This window comes from Chlamydotis macqueenii, chromosome 2 (genome assembly GCF_036417535.1).
Source record: "Chlamydotis macqueenii isolate bChlMac1 chromosome 2, bChlMac1.mat, whole genome shotgun sequence".
Classification (NCBI taxonomy): domain Eukaryota; kingdom Metazoa; phylum Chordata; class Aves; order Otidiformes; family Otididae; genus Chlamydotis; species Chlamydotis macqueenii.
This window is the reverse complement of record NC_141557.1, coordinates 249,466-265,164: the sequence shown is the minus strand read 5'-3', so window position 1 is coordinate 265,164 and position 15,699 is coordinate 249,466. Positions and strand designations below refer to the sequence as shown.

General features: G+C 61.4%; 2 protein-coding genes across 13 annotated transcripts in view; one reads left to right on the top strand and one right to left on the bottom strand.

Moving 5' to 3' along the window:
• DHX30 (DExH-box helicase 30) overlaps nucleotides 1–2,747 on the top strand; it is a 35,284-nt gene extending 32,537 nt beyond the window's left edge. For all 4 annotated transcript variants that reach the window (XM_086741623.1, XM_086741621.1, XM_086741620.1 and 1 more), the window contains 6 exons: nucleotides 117–310; nucleotides 393–552; nucleotides 806–963; nucleotides 1,412–1,515; nucleotides 1,683–1,822; nucleotides 2,421–2,747. In XM_086741623.1, the coding sequence (XP_086597749.1) occupies nucleotides 117–310; nucleotides 393–552; nucleotides 806–963; nucleotides 1,412–1,515; nucleotides 1,683–1,822; nucleotides 2,421–2,656 (992 nt within the window). In that variant the 3' untranslated portion in view covers nucleotides 2,657–2,747. The remainder of the gene's footprint in view (nucleotides 1–116; nucleotides 311–392; nucleotides 553–805; nucleotides 964–1,411; nucleotides 1,516–1,682; nucleotides 1,823–2,420) is intronic.
• A 7,804-nt stretch (nucleotides 2,748–10,551) lies between these two features.
• The window catches only part of MAP4 (microtubule associated protein 4), a 151,109-nt gene continuing 145,961 nt past the window's right edge, over nucleotides 10,552–15,699 (bottom strand). For 8 of the 9 annotated variants that reach the window (XM_086741614.1, XM_086741607.1, XM_086741613.1 and 5 more), the window contains 4 exons: nucleotides 14,724–14,805; nucleotides 12,990–13,102; nucleotides 10,977–11,154; nucleotides 10,654–10,792 (listed from right to left, as the gene is read on the bottom strand). In XM_086741614.1, coding sequence (XP_086597740.1) covers nucleotides 10,785–10,792; nucleotides 10,977–11,154; nucleotides 12,990–13,102; nucleotides 14,724–14,805 — 381 coding nt within the window. In that variant the 3' untranslated portion in view covers nucleotides 10,654–10,784. Of the gene's footprint in view, nucleotides 10,793–10,976; nucleotides 11,155–12,989; nucleotides 13,103–14,723; nucleotides 14,806–15,699 lie in introns of all 9 variants that reach the window. The other variant, XM_086741610.1, reaches the window with a different exon arrangement.

Below are 15,699 nucleotides of genomic sequence, written 5' to 3'. Positions count from 1 at the left end.
CCAAATCCTCCAAGCCCGGTAGGCGGGTTCTCCTGGCAGCTCCCCAGAGCCACCAGCCACTGCTTTGTCCCCGCTTGGAGCTGACGGATGCGCCCTCATGGGCGACTCTGTTGCAGGCGTGCTGGACCAGCGAGAAGCCCTCACCACTTTGGGCAAACGCCTTGCGCAGATCTCCACAGATCCTCGGCTGGCAAAGGCCATTGTCTTGGCGTCCATCTACCGCTGCCTCCACCCTCTGCTCGTCATCGTTTCCTGCCTCACCCGGGACCCCTTCAGCAGCAGCCTGCAAAACCGTGCCGAGGTGGACAAGGTGAGGAGCCTCTCCTGGAGGGAGGTAGAAAGCAGGCGGGGAAGGAGCTGCCCCTTGGCTGACGCGTGTGTCTGTCCGCCAGGCCAAGGCTGTTCTGAGCCGGGAGAGTGGGAGCGATCACCTCGCGTTTGTCAGAGCGGTGGCCGGCTGGGAGGAGGTGCTGAGGCGCAGAGACAGTCGTGCCAGGGATAACTACCTGCAGGACTACTACCTGTACGGCCCCAGCCTTCGCTTCATCAACGGTGAGTCCCAGAGGCCTGCTTCTGCCCTCTGAAAAAGCTGAAGCGCTGTGAAGAACGTGGTGCACAAATGGGGTGGACTGAGCAAGTGACTGGTGGAGTGGGCGCAGGCCTGGGTGCCAGGGAGGCCACAGGCAGGGCAGATCTCCTGTCCTAGCGCCGAGGCCGGAGCTGGTGCTGTGCTGCCGAGGTTGTTTCCTTCAGCGTGGCGAAGGAGAGGGTGCGTCTCACTGCTGGGGCTGTCTCCTCCCTGTAGGCCTTGTCAAGCAGTTCTCCGAGAACCTCTACGAAGCCTTCCTGGTGTCGTCGCCGTCTGACTGTACCATGCCCTCCTCCGTATGTAACCAGTACAGCGAAGAGGAGGAACTGGTCAAGGGAGTCCTCATGGCTGGGCTCTACCCCAACCTCATCCAGGTACGGGCTCCCGGCTCTGCCATCGCTCGTGGGCTTGCTGGTCGCTGCGGGGCACACAGGGAAGCGCGGAGGTGCCGGAGACGCTTGCACTCTCTTGGGAGCGTGTGTGCTAGGCAGGCTGCCTGCGTGTGCCTCCGCCCGCTGCCCCAGCGCTGCCCCTGGATCGCTCCTCCTGAGGAGCGGCCCCCGAGCCTGCGCAGGCCCGTTCTTGGGCTCCTGTAGGTTTGGTCTGGGAGCCGCTGAGGTGGCATCTCCCTCCTCCTATTGCTGCCCCTCGTGTGGCGTTTGGTGACTGCCGGGTCTGGTCGCCCCCACGTACAGACCCTGCTAACGCAGAGGAGGAACCTGTCCTGCGCACGCGTAGGAGAGGCAGCGGCGGGGAGAGCCAGCCTGGCCGCTCGTGCGCCGTGCCTGCTGCGTGGTGTTTGAGGCGCTCTTCTCGTTTCAGGTGAGACAAGGCAAAGTGACCCGTCAAGGGAAGTTCAAACCCAACAGCTACGCGTACCGGACAAAGGCTGGCACCGTTCTGCTCCACAAGTCAACGATCAACAGGTGGGTGACCTACCTGCGTGGCCGTAGGAGGGTGGGGACCCCACGCTGTGCGCTTCGCGGCACCAGCTGCCTGCGCCGAGGACCCTGACACCACCTGGGCCGCGTGTGCTGGTCCCGGAGCGCAGCGCGCCTCTGCCCATGGTTGATGACGCTGTTCCCCTGTGCAGGGAGGCGTCCAAGCTGTACAGCCGCTGGCTGACGTACTTCATGGCGGTGAAGTCCAACGGCGGGGTGTTTGTGCGGGACTCCTCCCAGGTCCACCCGCTGGCCGTGCTGCTCATGACCGACACGGATATCCACGTCCGAGGTGAGTGCCGCAGCCGCTGCGGGGTGGCTCCCCCAGTCTCTACACCGAGCAGCTCTGCTCCTTCCGTCGCCCAACGCTTCCCCTGCTCTCTGAGCCCCTTGCTTTGGACGGGGCTTTGCTGTACGAGGGCCACAGAGGTGGTGATTTGCGAGCTGTTCTGCGCTGTAGCTCTGCGAGGGGACAAGGAAACCTGTCCACAGGCGGGCTGGGCACACCGGCTCGTGCCTGGAGGCTCGTCCCTGGGGAACGAGGAGCTGAGCTGGCCTCGTGTGTGGGGAGGAGCGAGCCCTTCTCCCCGGGGGTGCGTTGCTTTGGCCCGCGGGTTTTGGCAGTGCTGCAGTTGGTCTCTGGCCCTCGACTGTGCAATTAATCTCATCCTGTGGGAAACAGCGGGAGGATCCCAGCGTGATGGGTCAGAGCACTGCCTGGCTTTTGTGGGAAGCGTTTGGTGCAGTTGAGTCCCTCGCTCTGGGCTGAAACGAGCGTGGGGAGGACCTGTGCCGCGCGTGGTGGCAGTGGTGGAGATGGCTGAGCGGCCAGCGCAGGCTGGAACGGGTCAGCACCGGTCCCGCTTCTCACGCCCTCTCTTCTCCCCAAGATGACGGCTGGCGAGCAACGGTCTCCCTGACAGACAGCGATCTCCTGGTGCTGGAGGGAGACTCCTACACCATCCGCCTCCTGCGCGACTTCCGCGTGTCGCTCTCCAAGATGGTGGAGACGTGCCTGTGCTACGAGATGGCGGCCATCCCCGGGGACCTGCACCACCAGCACAGCCAGCTGCTTGACATCCTGGTGGATCTGCTCAAAGGCCCTCCCGGCAGCTTTGGCGCTTAGGCGGAGCTGGAGGATTGTGTGGGGACTTGTAATTTGTATAAAGATGTTCACAAATGTTTATTTAAATAAAGTTCTATTTATCCCTTGTGAAGTCATCTCTCTCCATCCTAGAAGATTAATGTTGTCTGAATCTCCTGCTGTCGGCTCCGTGCATGGTCACCGCGTAGGAGGATCCAGCGCCACACCGCCTGGAACGGACTGGGAGCGCCGACGAACCCCGACGCCAGCTTTGCGGGTGCCCACCTCCTCCGTTCTTCACAGCGTCAGTCCCTGAGCTGGAAAGCGAGGCCGAGGCTGCTGCGGGCGCTCCTCTGCCCCATCCCCACAGGGCCGTGCTGGAGCGGCTCCGCTGCGAGAGCTGCTCCGCGCTCAAGAGGAGGACGGACACCTCGGCTTGTGGCTGCGCCTGCTCCGGGGGCCGGGCAGCGCGTGGATCCAGCAGCTCCGGTGCAGCGTGGTGATCGTTGTCGCCTTCGCTCTTCCCTGCGCCGCGTGCCCTGAGGATGACGGAGGGCAGGAAGCCCGGAAGGCGCTGGATGGATGTGACACTCAACGCGGGATCTCCGAGCCGCGCAGCGGGGCCCTGCCACCCCACAGCGCGAGTGCAGCCGTGGCGTCACGAGTGTGAGATGTGACTTGTCGTTCCTAATCTGCCTGTACTTTTTGTCCTCTTGCGTTGTTGTTTTTTTATTATTATTATTTTGTGTTCTCCCTATGTCAAGGAGGCCGGATCCCTGTAACTTGTACAACACAGGACGTGATTGTAGACGCCAGTCTGCCGGTGAGCGCTTTCTCCTGTGGGAAGCCAGGAGGGAGCCACCACATGCTTTGTTTTCTATGAACAGGGACCATATTTCTGTGGAAGGAGGATTGCGACGGGCACAGCGTGAGCTGAGAAATCTGGAGTTTAATCCCAGCTTTGCCTTGGATCCCGTGTCACGTGAAGACGGTGACCTACCTCACAGGGCTGTTGTGAGGCTTCGAGAACGTTTGTAACGCAGGCGAGCCCTCGCGCGGGGCAGGGCGGGACAGGAACAGGTACTTCACACTTGGCCGTGCAGGCGCTGGGGCTGGCGGGGCTGCGGGTGGTGCCGGAGCTTTCCCCGCAGCTCAGCAGAGGGCAGGGGCAGGGCCGGGGCGCATTCGGTTTTAGTCCCCCTTTCTTACGCTCTTGGTACCTGAAATCGGTGCAAGGTTTCACCGCCCCAGCCCTGCTCTGCCGGTGACACCGTGAGCTGAGCGCGGGTGCGAGGGAACGACGGCAAAGGGGCCCTGCCCCGCAGCGTCCGCCCGCGCTGACGCGGCGCTGCCTGCCCCAGGGGCCATCCTTTGGTTCTCCCAGTTGTTCTCTGCTGAAATTTAATTTCCTCGTCACGGGCTTGAACGAAGGGAGCTGTGGCCTCTGCCCTCCGAGCTGCGGGGTGTGCGGATCCCCCGCAGCTCCAGCGGCTGTGGGGAAAAAGCACAGGGGCAGGGGGCCGGAGGGGCTCGTGGCCAGCGGGAGCGGGGGCCGGAGCCGTTTCTGCTCCGGAGCCCCCGGGCTCCCCTCCGCCGGCCGCGGGGCTGGGCCAGTGCGGGGCCCTGCAGCCTGGGGTCATTCAAACTTCTCATCTTCATTTCACTTGCTTGAGGTTGTCACTATGATTTGAGCAGTGTTTGTTTCTTTTGGCCTGTATAATGGGCAGTATGGTTTTCCCTTCCAGCGGGTTTAAAAAAAAAAAAAGAAAAGACAAAAAAAAAAAAAAAAAGACTAAGCTATTGTCTAAATGGTTCAGAACTAGTGTGATATTGGGATACTTCAGTGGCTGTTATGTGATACTGGATCTTTTTACAACATAGAGTAAAGAAATAAAAAGGGGTAGAGTAGTAACTGCCTCTCTGCTCTTCATTCTTTTTTTTCCTGTTTAATTTTTTCACCAGCCGCGCAGTGTTGCTTTCTTGCTGCTGGTCCTGGGGCCGGGAGGAGCGGCGCTGCTGCGGGAGGTGCAAAGTGCCCCTTGGGCCCCTGCCACGCTCTGCGCCCCCTGCCCCGCGCTGCAGCCCTTGGGGACGAGGTGGGGGGAGGCAGAGCGCAGGACCCCCCTCAGCTCAAGCCCTGGGGAGGGGGAGGGGGGTGGGCACCCCCCGGCTGGGGGACGGTGGGGGACTTCCACAGCAGGGGGGGAAGCGGGGACAGGAGCTGCTGCTCTGGGCACGGCAACGGGGGCAAAGCCTCCCTGGGCGGCCAGGGGTCAAAACCAGGGGTCAAAACCCCTCTGGGGCTCGGCCCCATCCATCCCCTGCGCCAAGCCCCGGTGTGCATCCTCTGCTCAGAACAGCTGTGGGGGCGCCCCCTCAGCCCCCCTGAGTCACAGTGCTGCGGCGCGGGGCCCCAGGAGCAGCCAGGCGCCGTGGGCAGCTCGGCGCCAACGCAGACCGGGGCTGGCTGCTGCTCTCCGCACGGACACCCAGGGGGCTGTGAGCCCCCCACCCCCACCTCGCCGAGCCCAGGCTTGAGGAGTAAAGCCAGGGCAGGGGGGATTTTCCAGAGGCTGAAGGCACCAGAGGCAACAAACCGCCTTCACCCCCTTCCTTGGGGCTTCCGCTGCCCACAGTAGGATATGGCGTGGCCCTGACGGTGCCAGCGGCCCCCCGCCCGCCCTTCCTGCCCCCCACAAACTCAGGCGCAGGCTCACAGAACATCGAGAAGCTTTATTTCACCCCGTACAACAGTAAGAACCACAACATCAAGTCAGGAAATGTCGCTAAGGAGACCACAGCGGTACAGCCCCTCGCAGGAGGGCGAGACAGAAAGGCAGACGCACACCGCTAGGGATTCGCGCCCGGGCCCGAGGGGCTCTGCCCTGGGCCCCCCGCCCCAGCGCTGTTGTCTCAGGCCTCGCACCCCTGCACCAACCTCCCCCAGCCCAAGCCGCCCTCCCCTCAGCACCCCTCTGGGCAGGACCGTGCACCCACCGACAGCGAGGAGCTGGTGCGCCACCCAACGCTCCTGTGACACAAAATTAACAATAATAACAATAACAATAATCATAATACATCACGTTTAGAAAACACGGCACGCTGCTCCCTCCTCACGCCAGCCCGGGGAGGTCAACAGCATCACCCCCCCCCTGCAGATAGGGAAACTGAGGCAGAGAGGCTGAGGGCCCCCCAGAGACCACAGCGGGCGCCCAGAGCCGGTCCTGTGCCCCGCGCCCTCCTCTGCGGCCCCACTGCCCTCTCAGCCCACCCCCCTCCTCGCGGTCATTCCCCACTCTGTCCTTACGCGTTGTACCTATGTCACGGGGTAACGGAAGCTGCGGGCGCTGCTGGGGCGGGACGAGCACAGCGGGTGCAAGCCGGGAGTCTCGTGTCTGATCTCGATCTCTAGACACCAGCTGGCGGCCAGCGAGACGCGTGTGAGGGAGATTTGCGAGGCAAGCGCTGACCTGGCTGGAACTGCGGCCGTGAGGAGGACGGAGAGATGGAGCGCGCGTTCCGCTGCTGCCTCCTGTAGCATTGCCCAACCCCCTGCGGCTGCCCGGGGCCGGGAGGGCTTTCGGGCGCCATTGCTCCCCAGCCTGGAGGCTGCTGCCCTGCGGCCGCTCGGCCTTTTGCAGGGCCAGCACTGAACAGCTGTGAGGGGCTTGGCCGCCCTCCCCGCTCTCCCCCCACCCCAACGTGTGGAGAGGACACGAGCCACGTCACCCCAAGGATGGCACCGACACCAAGCTCCTGCTGCGTTCCAAGAAACCTAGGAATTCTGCCTGAATGACACAAACACACGAGGCGCCTGGCGCCCCACACACCGACACGACGCGGGGGACTACAGCGCGGGTCAGCGTAGAAAACTACATTCAGTTTGCGGTCAGGACCCCGACCCAAGGGGAGGTGGCGCTGGGGGCAGCAGCAAAGCCGCCGCGGCTCCCGGCCTCCTGCTCCTGCGCCTCAGGCCCACACGTGTGGTTACGTGAATGTACTTTGTTTAACAGTAGAGAAAAAAAGCCCCCAGCTAACTACTTGCCACTGCTATCCAGGGAGAGACCAGGCGCCGGCAGAGCAGCTGGGCAGCCAGGGAGGGCGCGGGAAAGGGGCTCCCCCAGCCCCTCGCAGCCTGCACTGCACCTTCATCGCTGCAGCAGCTCAGCCCCCTCCGCGCCCCCGCTCACCCCAGCCATGCGCTCAGGAAAGGGCTCTGCTGAGCATCCCGCGCAAGGCAGGAGCAGCCCTGGAGCTGGGGTGCTGCCCACGCACCCCAGGGTGCTGCCTCCCCAGCTGGGGGGACCGGCCCACCAAAGCCCCCAGGCTGCTGCGGCCACCCCAGCCCTCCGCTCGCCCTCTCCCCACGAGCAGCGGCTGGCCAAGCGCAGCCACAGAGAAAGGCAGCAGCCATCTCAGGGCAGGAACGCGTACATTCACGTCGCATCTAATTTAGACCACAAGTCTTTTTTTACATATTTCCCCCCCCCTTCCAGGGACTTTGCTGCCTCCAGCCCCAGGTGAAGCCAGCGGCGAGCACAGCTCCTTCCCCTGCTCTGCCCAGCAGCTCCTCTGCCGTCTTCATTTAAGATCTCGGCGCTAACCAGCTCCCCTCCCACCCCTCCAGACAGGAAACTACAGTCATCTTCACCACTCGCGAAGCCCTTCCCAGGCTAGCAGTATGTACAACCGTTTCCTTAAAATAAAATAATTAAAAAAAAAAAAACAAAACTAAAAACAAAAAAACCAAACATATTAAAACTGCAGCTGTCCTAGGAAAAAAAACCAACACAGCAAACTAGTGTAGCTGGAGTTAGTTTGTCAGCTAAACACAGGCACAACAAGTGTTAGAGAAGTGGCACAGAAGCACGGGCGGCCGGGGCGGTGCGAGCCTGGGAAGGTTTGTGCCCGGTCGCCGCCAGCGTACGCGGCCGAGAAAGCCTCACCCGAGGCTGCCGAGCAGTCAACAAACCAGGAAACAGCAACGCAAGGGGAGAAGGTGGCCTTAGCGTCCCTTTGCAGCCTTAGGGGCTGGCTTGCTTTTTTAGGTGTGTGTTTTTTTGTTTTTTTTGCAATCTCAGAGATAAAGTGCAATGTTGCCACTTGCCTTCCTCCTGCGGCACCTGAACTCAGACCAGGACCCGGCTGCCTCGCTCCACCCGGGCATCGCACACCCCAGCGCTCAGCAGCAAGAGGAACGCGACATTTCAGCCTCCACCTCCTCTTTGGTAAACTGCAAACACCGCCAACGCCACCGCACCTCGCCGGGCCCACCTCCAGCCGGCACCTGGGCCCGGCCCGCTGCTCACCGGCACCAACCGCCCGGCCGGGAGCCCGGAGCTCGGCTTCAGCCCGCTGCCCGCCAGCGCTTGCCCTCCGCAGACGGGGAAGCCGGGCTCCGCGTGCGCCGCGCAGGCACAGGGCCCTCCCGCCAGCGCCCGCAGCACAGCCACGTTATTGCTCGGGGAAGCACGGCCCCGGCCTCTCCCGCTGACGGGATCGGGCTGCTCTCCTGTCAGTCCCTCTCCTCAAAACTTCCCCTCAATTCAAGTGTCAGGAAAAAAAAAACCAAGCCAAAACAACCCAAGATCGATGAGATCGAGCTGGTGTTTAGAATTTAGCAGTAAGAGAAAGAAGGAAGCGTCAGCGAAGGGGCAGTGATATATACCGAGGGCGGCATGCAGGGGAGCGGGCGGTCGCAGGCAGCGCCGCTGCCGGCCACGGGGACGGCCGGAGGGTTTCAAGCATCACGACACAGCTCCGCGCTCCTGAGAAACGAGGTTTCCAAGCCCAGCACGGAGCTGGAGCCAGCACGGGGCAGGAGGGGGCTTCAGCCCCTGCCCCAGCCCCAGCGTTTCTCTGCAGCGCCGGCCGTGGGGAGAGGCGAGGGGTCAGCGCTGGCCGGCCTGGGGCACCCAGCACCCCCAGCGCGAGGGCAGGGAGCGGCCAGCTCGGCTGCGTTCCCGGGTTTGGGATGAGAGGGATGGGACAGGGAGGGGAGCAGAGGGAAGGAGGAAGAGGAGAAGGAGGAAGAGGAGGAGGAAGGGAAGCAGGGGGAGTTTTCCGGGGTATATATAACCGCCCCTTTCAGGTGCAAATCTGCATTGCTTATTTAAATTTGTATCCAGAGGAAAAAGCACTTACGAAACTAGCAGACGACTTTGATGCAAACTAGTACATTTTAATGCCATTTTATTAGAAATCATGCAAACTTTAATATAAAAAATACAAGTGCAATAAGAATCTTTGTGTGTAAATACAGATTCCGGGTTATCGTGTCATTGTCGGCTTCCCAAAGAAATATTCCCCCAAGCACGAGAAGCTGCAGGCTTCCCTCTGCCCCTCCTCGCACAGCCCCCTCAGCACACGCCTGGTTCAGGTCACGTTGATCCCAGTGTTTTGTTATTTCGCCTTTTTTTGTTGTTGTTGCTTTTGCCTTAAATTAGTTTGACGACCCAAGAATGCTTTTTTTTTTTTTCTCCTTTTTAATTTATTTACATTTCATTTCTTTAGTGTCATTTGCAACACGAAACGAGGAGCTCACACCTCCCAGAGCAGGCAAATCTCCTTCCCAGCCGGAGCTGCGGCTCCCTGGCGTCGGAGCCCTGCCCGCCCTGCCCCGGCCGCGGGCTCGGCCTCCCTCCCGGCGCTCCGAGCCCCTGCCTCGCGCCCGGGCTGAGAGGTGGCCTTTCCCTTCCGCCCGGGCCTCCCGCAGCCTCGCTCAGCCCGCCGCTACGCTCGCCCCTCCGCAGCCTCCGATAAAACACCACGCGCACACCGCGGACCTGCCTTTGCCTCGGAACTCGCGGCCCGCGTCAACCTGCCACTCCCCCGCGCACGCAGCCTCCTGCCTCGCCTCCAGGCCTCCGGCCCCGGCCCGAAAAAAAACCCAAAGATCAATCCCAGGGCTTCGGCCGTGCAAGTTAATAAATAAACCGTCTCTGCCCTGCCGACGCGCAGAAGGTGCCGGGCACCCCCAGGGCCGGAGGTGCGGCCCTGACAGGAGGCTTCACCAGCGTCGGTTCAGCGCGGCTTGTCGCAGCCAACGCAAGGCTTCACCTGATCTGTTACAGCAATTTTCCTTCCACACATTCCTGTGCCTTTCATTTCACACATGGCTTAATCCCATGAATTTGCTCCATCGTTTTAAAATATTAAAAAAAAAAAACAAAACCAAAACCAACAACGAAAGAGTTACGATCGCTGGATATGTCAGTAAAGCCAGCACTGCAGCAGCGGTTAATGTCTCTACGCTCCTACGGTTCGGAAAAGAAGGAAAGAGAAAAGGAAACTTAGCGTGGGTCTGGGTTCGTAGCACGATAAATCATCAACACATCGTCACAAAGAATAAAAGGTTAAAGCCAACAGTTAAAACAGCCTAACGTGTGTGTATAATATATATCGTCATCAAACGGGGCAGCAGAACTGAAGCGGCAGGGAGGAAAAGGTTGAGGGAGTTTTAAAAAAAAAAAAAAGGAAAGAAAGAAAGAAAGAGAGAAAAAGAAAGATCACAGCTTCTCCCTGTCAACTCTGGCCTGGCTTCAGCCTCCAGCAGCGTAGGCGCGCGGCCGCCCGCCGCCCGCGCTCGGGCCAGCGGGACGCAGCCTGCCAGGCGCCCGGCCCCCACGCGACACCAACGCCCGCTCTAGCGTCCCCCCAAAGCCCAGGGAGCGCGGAGAGGGGAGGAAGCCCTTCCCAGAGCCCGGCACGCGCGGCAGGGGCGAGCCCCCGCGACGCTTCGAGGAGCCGGCGCGGCCGAAAGGGACGCTAGCCCTGCTAAACGCTGTCCCCTTCCCGCCAAAGCCAGACGCCGGGTTGAGAGAGCCAAGCTGCGCTAACGCGGGGAGGCGGGGGGCCGGGAGGGGTCACAAGCCTTGCTGAGAAAGCGCTGCAAGGGGAGCTGCTGGCTGTTGCAGCGGTGACAAGGAGGCGGCTGAGCCCGGGCTCTCGCTGACGGATGTGCTACGCCAGGGGGAAGTGCTGCTGGAAAGGTGGGGGGGGTTGGAGACGAGGATTTCCGCTCCGTGGTCTGTTCGAGCCTTGGCCTTCTCACGGAACGTCAGCGTGTGAGAGTCAATCTGCAGCGACACAAGGGCAGGGGAGAGGGGACGGGCAGGGGAGAGGGGGAGAGGGCGGGAGGGGAACGGGGGACGATACCACAATGTCATCATTAGATGCCTGGAAAATAAAAGGCAATTTTCTGAATTAAAAAAAGGCACAGAACACCCCTGCAGACATCGATACAAACAGTTCAGCGTTCAGACGGCAGCGGTGTGACCAGTGCCCGCGGGCGGCCCCGCGCCGCGCCGGCGCTCCCCAGCCCACCCGGCAGCGTGCGCAGCGAGGAGGCGCAGGCACTTACTTGTTTCTTGTATCTGAGTCTCGAAGCTTGCCATTTCCCTTTGGTCGCCACCGCTCAGCGCAGCGGGCGCTGCCGGCCCTACGCCGTTCTCCCGCGTCTCGCTGCCCGCCCGGGCCGCTGGCACCTCTCCGTCCCGAGGGGCCGGCGGGAGCTGCGCTGGCTCCGCGCTCCCCTCAGCCTACAGTGAGACAACGGGGTGGGGAGGACGAGGGGGGGGGTCAGTAGAAGATGGGGGTGCAGGGGGTGAAGTGCGGGTTCCCGGAGCCCCCTCCGCCCTTCCCCAGCTGCCGAGACACACGCAGGGAGCGGGCGGGTCGGAAGCGGGAAGCAGCCCCTCCGATCCCCGGGAAGCCACCGGCCCGAGCGGCTTCCCAGCCCCGGTCCCCGCAGACCCGCGGGCCCCACGCCGCTCCCTGCCAGCTCGCCGGGGCGCGGCCGCCGTGGCCCTGACCGCGGGGCCCGGCGCTCAGCAGCCTCTCCCCAGACTCACGCCTGTGACGCCCCGGTGAGGGCGGACGGCCGAGGCGAAGGCAGACACGGCACGGGGACAGGGCTAACGCGGAGCGCTGCGGGGCCGAGAGCAAGCAGGCGGCTCCGGCACGCCGCAGTGAAGCGGCCTCCGCTGCTCGGGGACACGCTTACGCACCAGACCCGAGCGACACAACGCTCCCAGAAGAGGGAGGCCGAGCTTGCGCAAAGGCCCTCATCCTCACGAGCGGCGCGCCGCCGCTAGAGAAGACCTGGCCTGGGCACGGCAAACAGAGAAAACGCCGCGCCGCACCAGCCCAGCTCCATCCAGCAAGAACGTCCCCTTGCTGCCGCGCTGGGGGGGGAGGAGTACGGGGAGAGGCGGCAAAACCACCCGGCCTTCCCTCCGGGGACCGAGCTCCCACCCCAGCGCCGGGATCGAGGTGCTTCCGCAGGACCTGCGGGGACCCGGCCGTGCCCACGCCCCCGCGAGCCACAGAGGGCACACGGCAGCCCCCCGGTGCCGCCTGCCCCTGCTCTGCCGACAGCGCGGGCCGAGATCTGCGGGACGCAGCGCGGAGTCACTTGGTCTCTGCATTGCAAGGCGAAACACTAGAGCCCCAAAAACACCGCATCAGCGTCATCGACAGAGACTCCTGGCACCCACGGAGATGGGGGAAAAATATTGTAAAAAATCGAACTCATTCTGAACCGGTAAGGTTCTAGAACTTGACCGGAGCAGCCAGACACCACTGCAGAAGCTCCCTGTCCTCACCAGCAGCTTCTCGAGCTCCTCTCTACCGAGCCCGTCTGCCAGGCTGAGCTTCACGTAGCTGGAGATGGGAGCGTCTGGATGCGTCCCTGGCAGTGCTCTGGCAGAGCTCCGGCCCGGCGCTCAGGGACGACCGAGCACGCGCTGAATTCCCCTGCGACCGCTGCTGCTGGCCCGCTCCTCAGGACAGGGGTTCTCTCCTCCCAGTTCACGCAGCACCCCGCACAACGGCCCAGCCCGCCCAACGCCAGAACCCCTCCACAACACAACAGCGCCCAAAGAAAACGGGGCTGGGGCAGCCACGGCGACTGGGCGCTGAGGAGGGGTTCCTCCTCCGTCTGCGCCGAAGTCGTACTTTAACCGTGCCGATGCCCGAGCACGGGATTGTTTTCTCCGCTCCCAAGCAGTTCAGCAGCGGCACTGTTTCACGCCAGAGCCCCAGCACCAGTGACGACCCAAACACGGCCCCCAGCACCGCTCCAGCCGCCCCGCGGCGCGGGAAGCCAGGCCCACGCACCCGTCAGCGGCCAGGCACGCGGGGACACTCGCCCTCCCCCCAGCGCGGGCGTCGCGCTGCCGCAGCGAGACCCGCGGTGTGCGGAGCCGAGGCCGGGGGCAGTTTCACGGGGAGGAGCGCTGAATCACAGCGACGACAGCAACGACTCCTTTCCAACTCCTGCTCACGGGGAAAGGCTGGGGGGTGGCAAAGCTGCGCTACATCAGCAGCGGGACAAGGAGAGGCAGCAAACGCTGCCAGAGCACGCCGCGCCCACCTTCACGGTCCCGCCGGCCGGCAAGTGTCCCACGTTGTCCAGAGAACCCACTTTGGCTTGGGCCTTCTCCTTGAAGTTCAGCTTCTGGTTCTCGATTTTGACATCTCCTCCCCCTGGAACAAGGTTGTGTCAGTTTGTTAGCGCCTCCGGACAGCCCCACCGAGATCAGTCCCCTTCCCACCCCACCGAGGAACCAGCGGGACCCAGCGTTCTGTGGAGGAGGGACTGGGCCAAGTTACACGTTCAGCGCCTCGGTCTCTCTCCAGTTAAGGCTCAGTTTAAAAACCAGCAAGGTCCGAGCTGGTGATCTGCACCCGCGCAGGCCGAGCAAGCAGGGCCGCACGGCAAAGCGCCGGAGGTGCCCTCGGTGGAGAACGCCACGCTGGGAGCTGGACGGGCGCTCCAGGGCCAGGAGAACACCAAGGTCAGAAAAAGAACTGCAGATTTCTAGCACGACTTCCCTAGATTTAGAACACTGCAGTTCCCATTCACAGACTGCACGCGCAGTCCATATTCCAGTACGTGTCTCAAAAAAAAAATTAAGTATTGCTGAGCTCAACTTAGCTTCCCAGTGACACCACTAAATACTCGGCCCTCAGCACTCTGCAGGCTTGGCATGGCCAACGATGGAAGCCAACCGACTCGCTCTAACAAAATGAGTGGGAACGTCTGACAGCAGAGCATTCCGGATGGGTTATTCGGCTCTGATCAGCCCCGGACACGAGCAGTCGCTGTCACGCACAGCTTGTTATTGCAGGGCACTGAACAAGCAGAGGTCACGTTTGTGGCACCCCGTTCTCCAAGCAGGAGCGCGTTTCGAGGCGCTGAGCCACGGCGCTCGGCGGGTAAGGCTGAGCCGCTGTAACCCCCCCGGCTGGCAGAACGGGCCGGGGAACTCCCAGGAGCAGGCAAAGACGAGCTTGTAGCACTTGGTCTTGGCTTCGGTCGGTGAACTTCGTCCCTCGTGCAGGGATGTTTGGCTGCCAGGAGTTCTCCTGTGCAGATCACCGTCCTCAGGTCCAGACAAACGAGCAGGACTCAGCGGACGGCCCGCGCTTCGGGATGCTGCAGAGGGGCAGTTCTAACAGCCTGCCAGCAGCCGCGGCACCGAACGCGAGACCCGCCTACGCTCCAGCCGAGCGCCGGGCTGGTCACGCCTGCGCAGGAAACCCCAGACGGGAGGAATTCACGCAGAGCAGCTGCTGTGTTCTCCGTGGGGAGCAAATCCTGCACGCTCACCCCAAAACGTGTCACAGAAGAGCCAACAGTGTTCTCTGGAGGACAGGAGCTGCTACTGAACTGAAGGCGAAGACAACCCTTGCATCTGCTGTGAGGAACCAGGGGAAGTTACTCTGTCCTTCCGTAACGCGTGTGTTTGGAGAGCCCCAAAGCCCCCTGCAAGCACGGATGGAGCTTCCACACTCCTCGAATGGTCATGGTAAGTATCTACTTTTTTGATTCCCCGCCCCCTCAAATGGGGAAAAAAACCCCCAAAAAATGAAGAACTGAGTCGAAGCAGTAAATTATCTTCATAGACAAGATGAAATCCCACACCTCCTAATCCCCTTCTCTGCGATGAAGCCCCCAGGAATTGCTAAGCAGCTGGACAGTACTTCTAGAAACTCTCCCTGAGAGCAACAGACCCCTTCGACTATTCCAGCCACGATCCAGGACTGTATTTAAACGACATGCAGTATCTACAGCCAAACCGTGAGGAAACGGTAAAATTTCTACCTGGCTTGTGCTTGATGTTTGCTTTAGAGCCACACTTCGAGGAGACTTTGGAGAGGTCAACTTTCTTGTTCTGGATCTGCACCTGAAGAGGGAAAAAGAAACAACTCAGCGCAAAGAAACATCTCCAGTGGATCTGGAGCCAAGGGGCCATCTCAACCACCAGGTCACGCCTAACGAGCCCGCACCCCATTTTCTCCTGTCGGTTCCCCAGCCACCGTGTGCCAAACGCTACCACGGGTCTGCAGCAGCCAGGAGCGGTTAATGCGAGCAGACAAACGGAGACCAGATCAAGCCAAGAGACGAAGAGTAACCAGAAACGGGGGTCTTGAGTTCCCGGCACATTCGTGGAACACAAAAAGCACTTGGCCAAAAAAACCTAGTCTCATTGCCGTGTTCCCCAGGCTGTTCCTGCCCAGCGCCGGCGCTGCCTCTGAAGACGCGGCCGTCACCAGGACAGATGATATCTCGTATCATCTCACGGTTCTACTCAGCCAGTCTCTTGCTGTAGGGCCACAGACGTGCCAACAGCTCCAGCTTTTTCTCTCTAGCGAAACGCTCCATCACGGTGTTTGTGAACATCAGTTTGAATTTGGGAAGAAGTGTCTTCTCTGGGGCAGGACAAAGGTGGAGTCAAAATGTCAGAGGTTTTATGTCTTTTTGCTCCAAAAATATTTCATCTCTGACACCTGGACCAAGTGCAGCCCCAATTCTGACATCTTTAAAATTCCTCCTGCAGCTCCAAGTGGGTGAAAAATTCCCCTGTTCCAGAATTAACTTCTTGTCTAACCAGCTGGAGACCTTTCAGTTCACACAAACATGGGATAATCTCTGTTGGAAGGAACTCGTGGTCATCTGGTCCAACCTCCCACTCAGCTGACATTCCGACTCTCTGTGGTGAAAAGCCGGGGTTTTGGTGGCAATGTGAAGAGGACCACCCCTCCCAGTGGTGTCAGCAAGCACCGGCTGGCACGGAGAG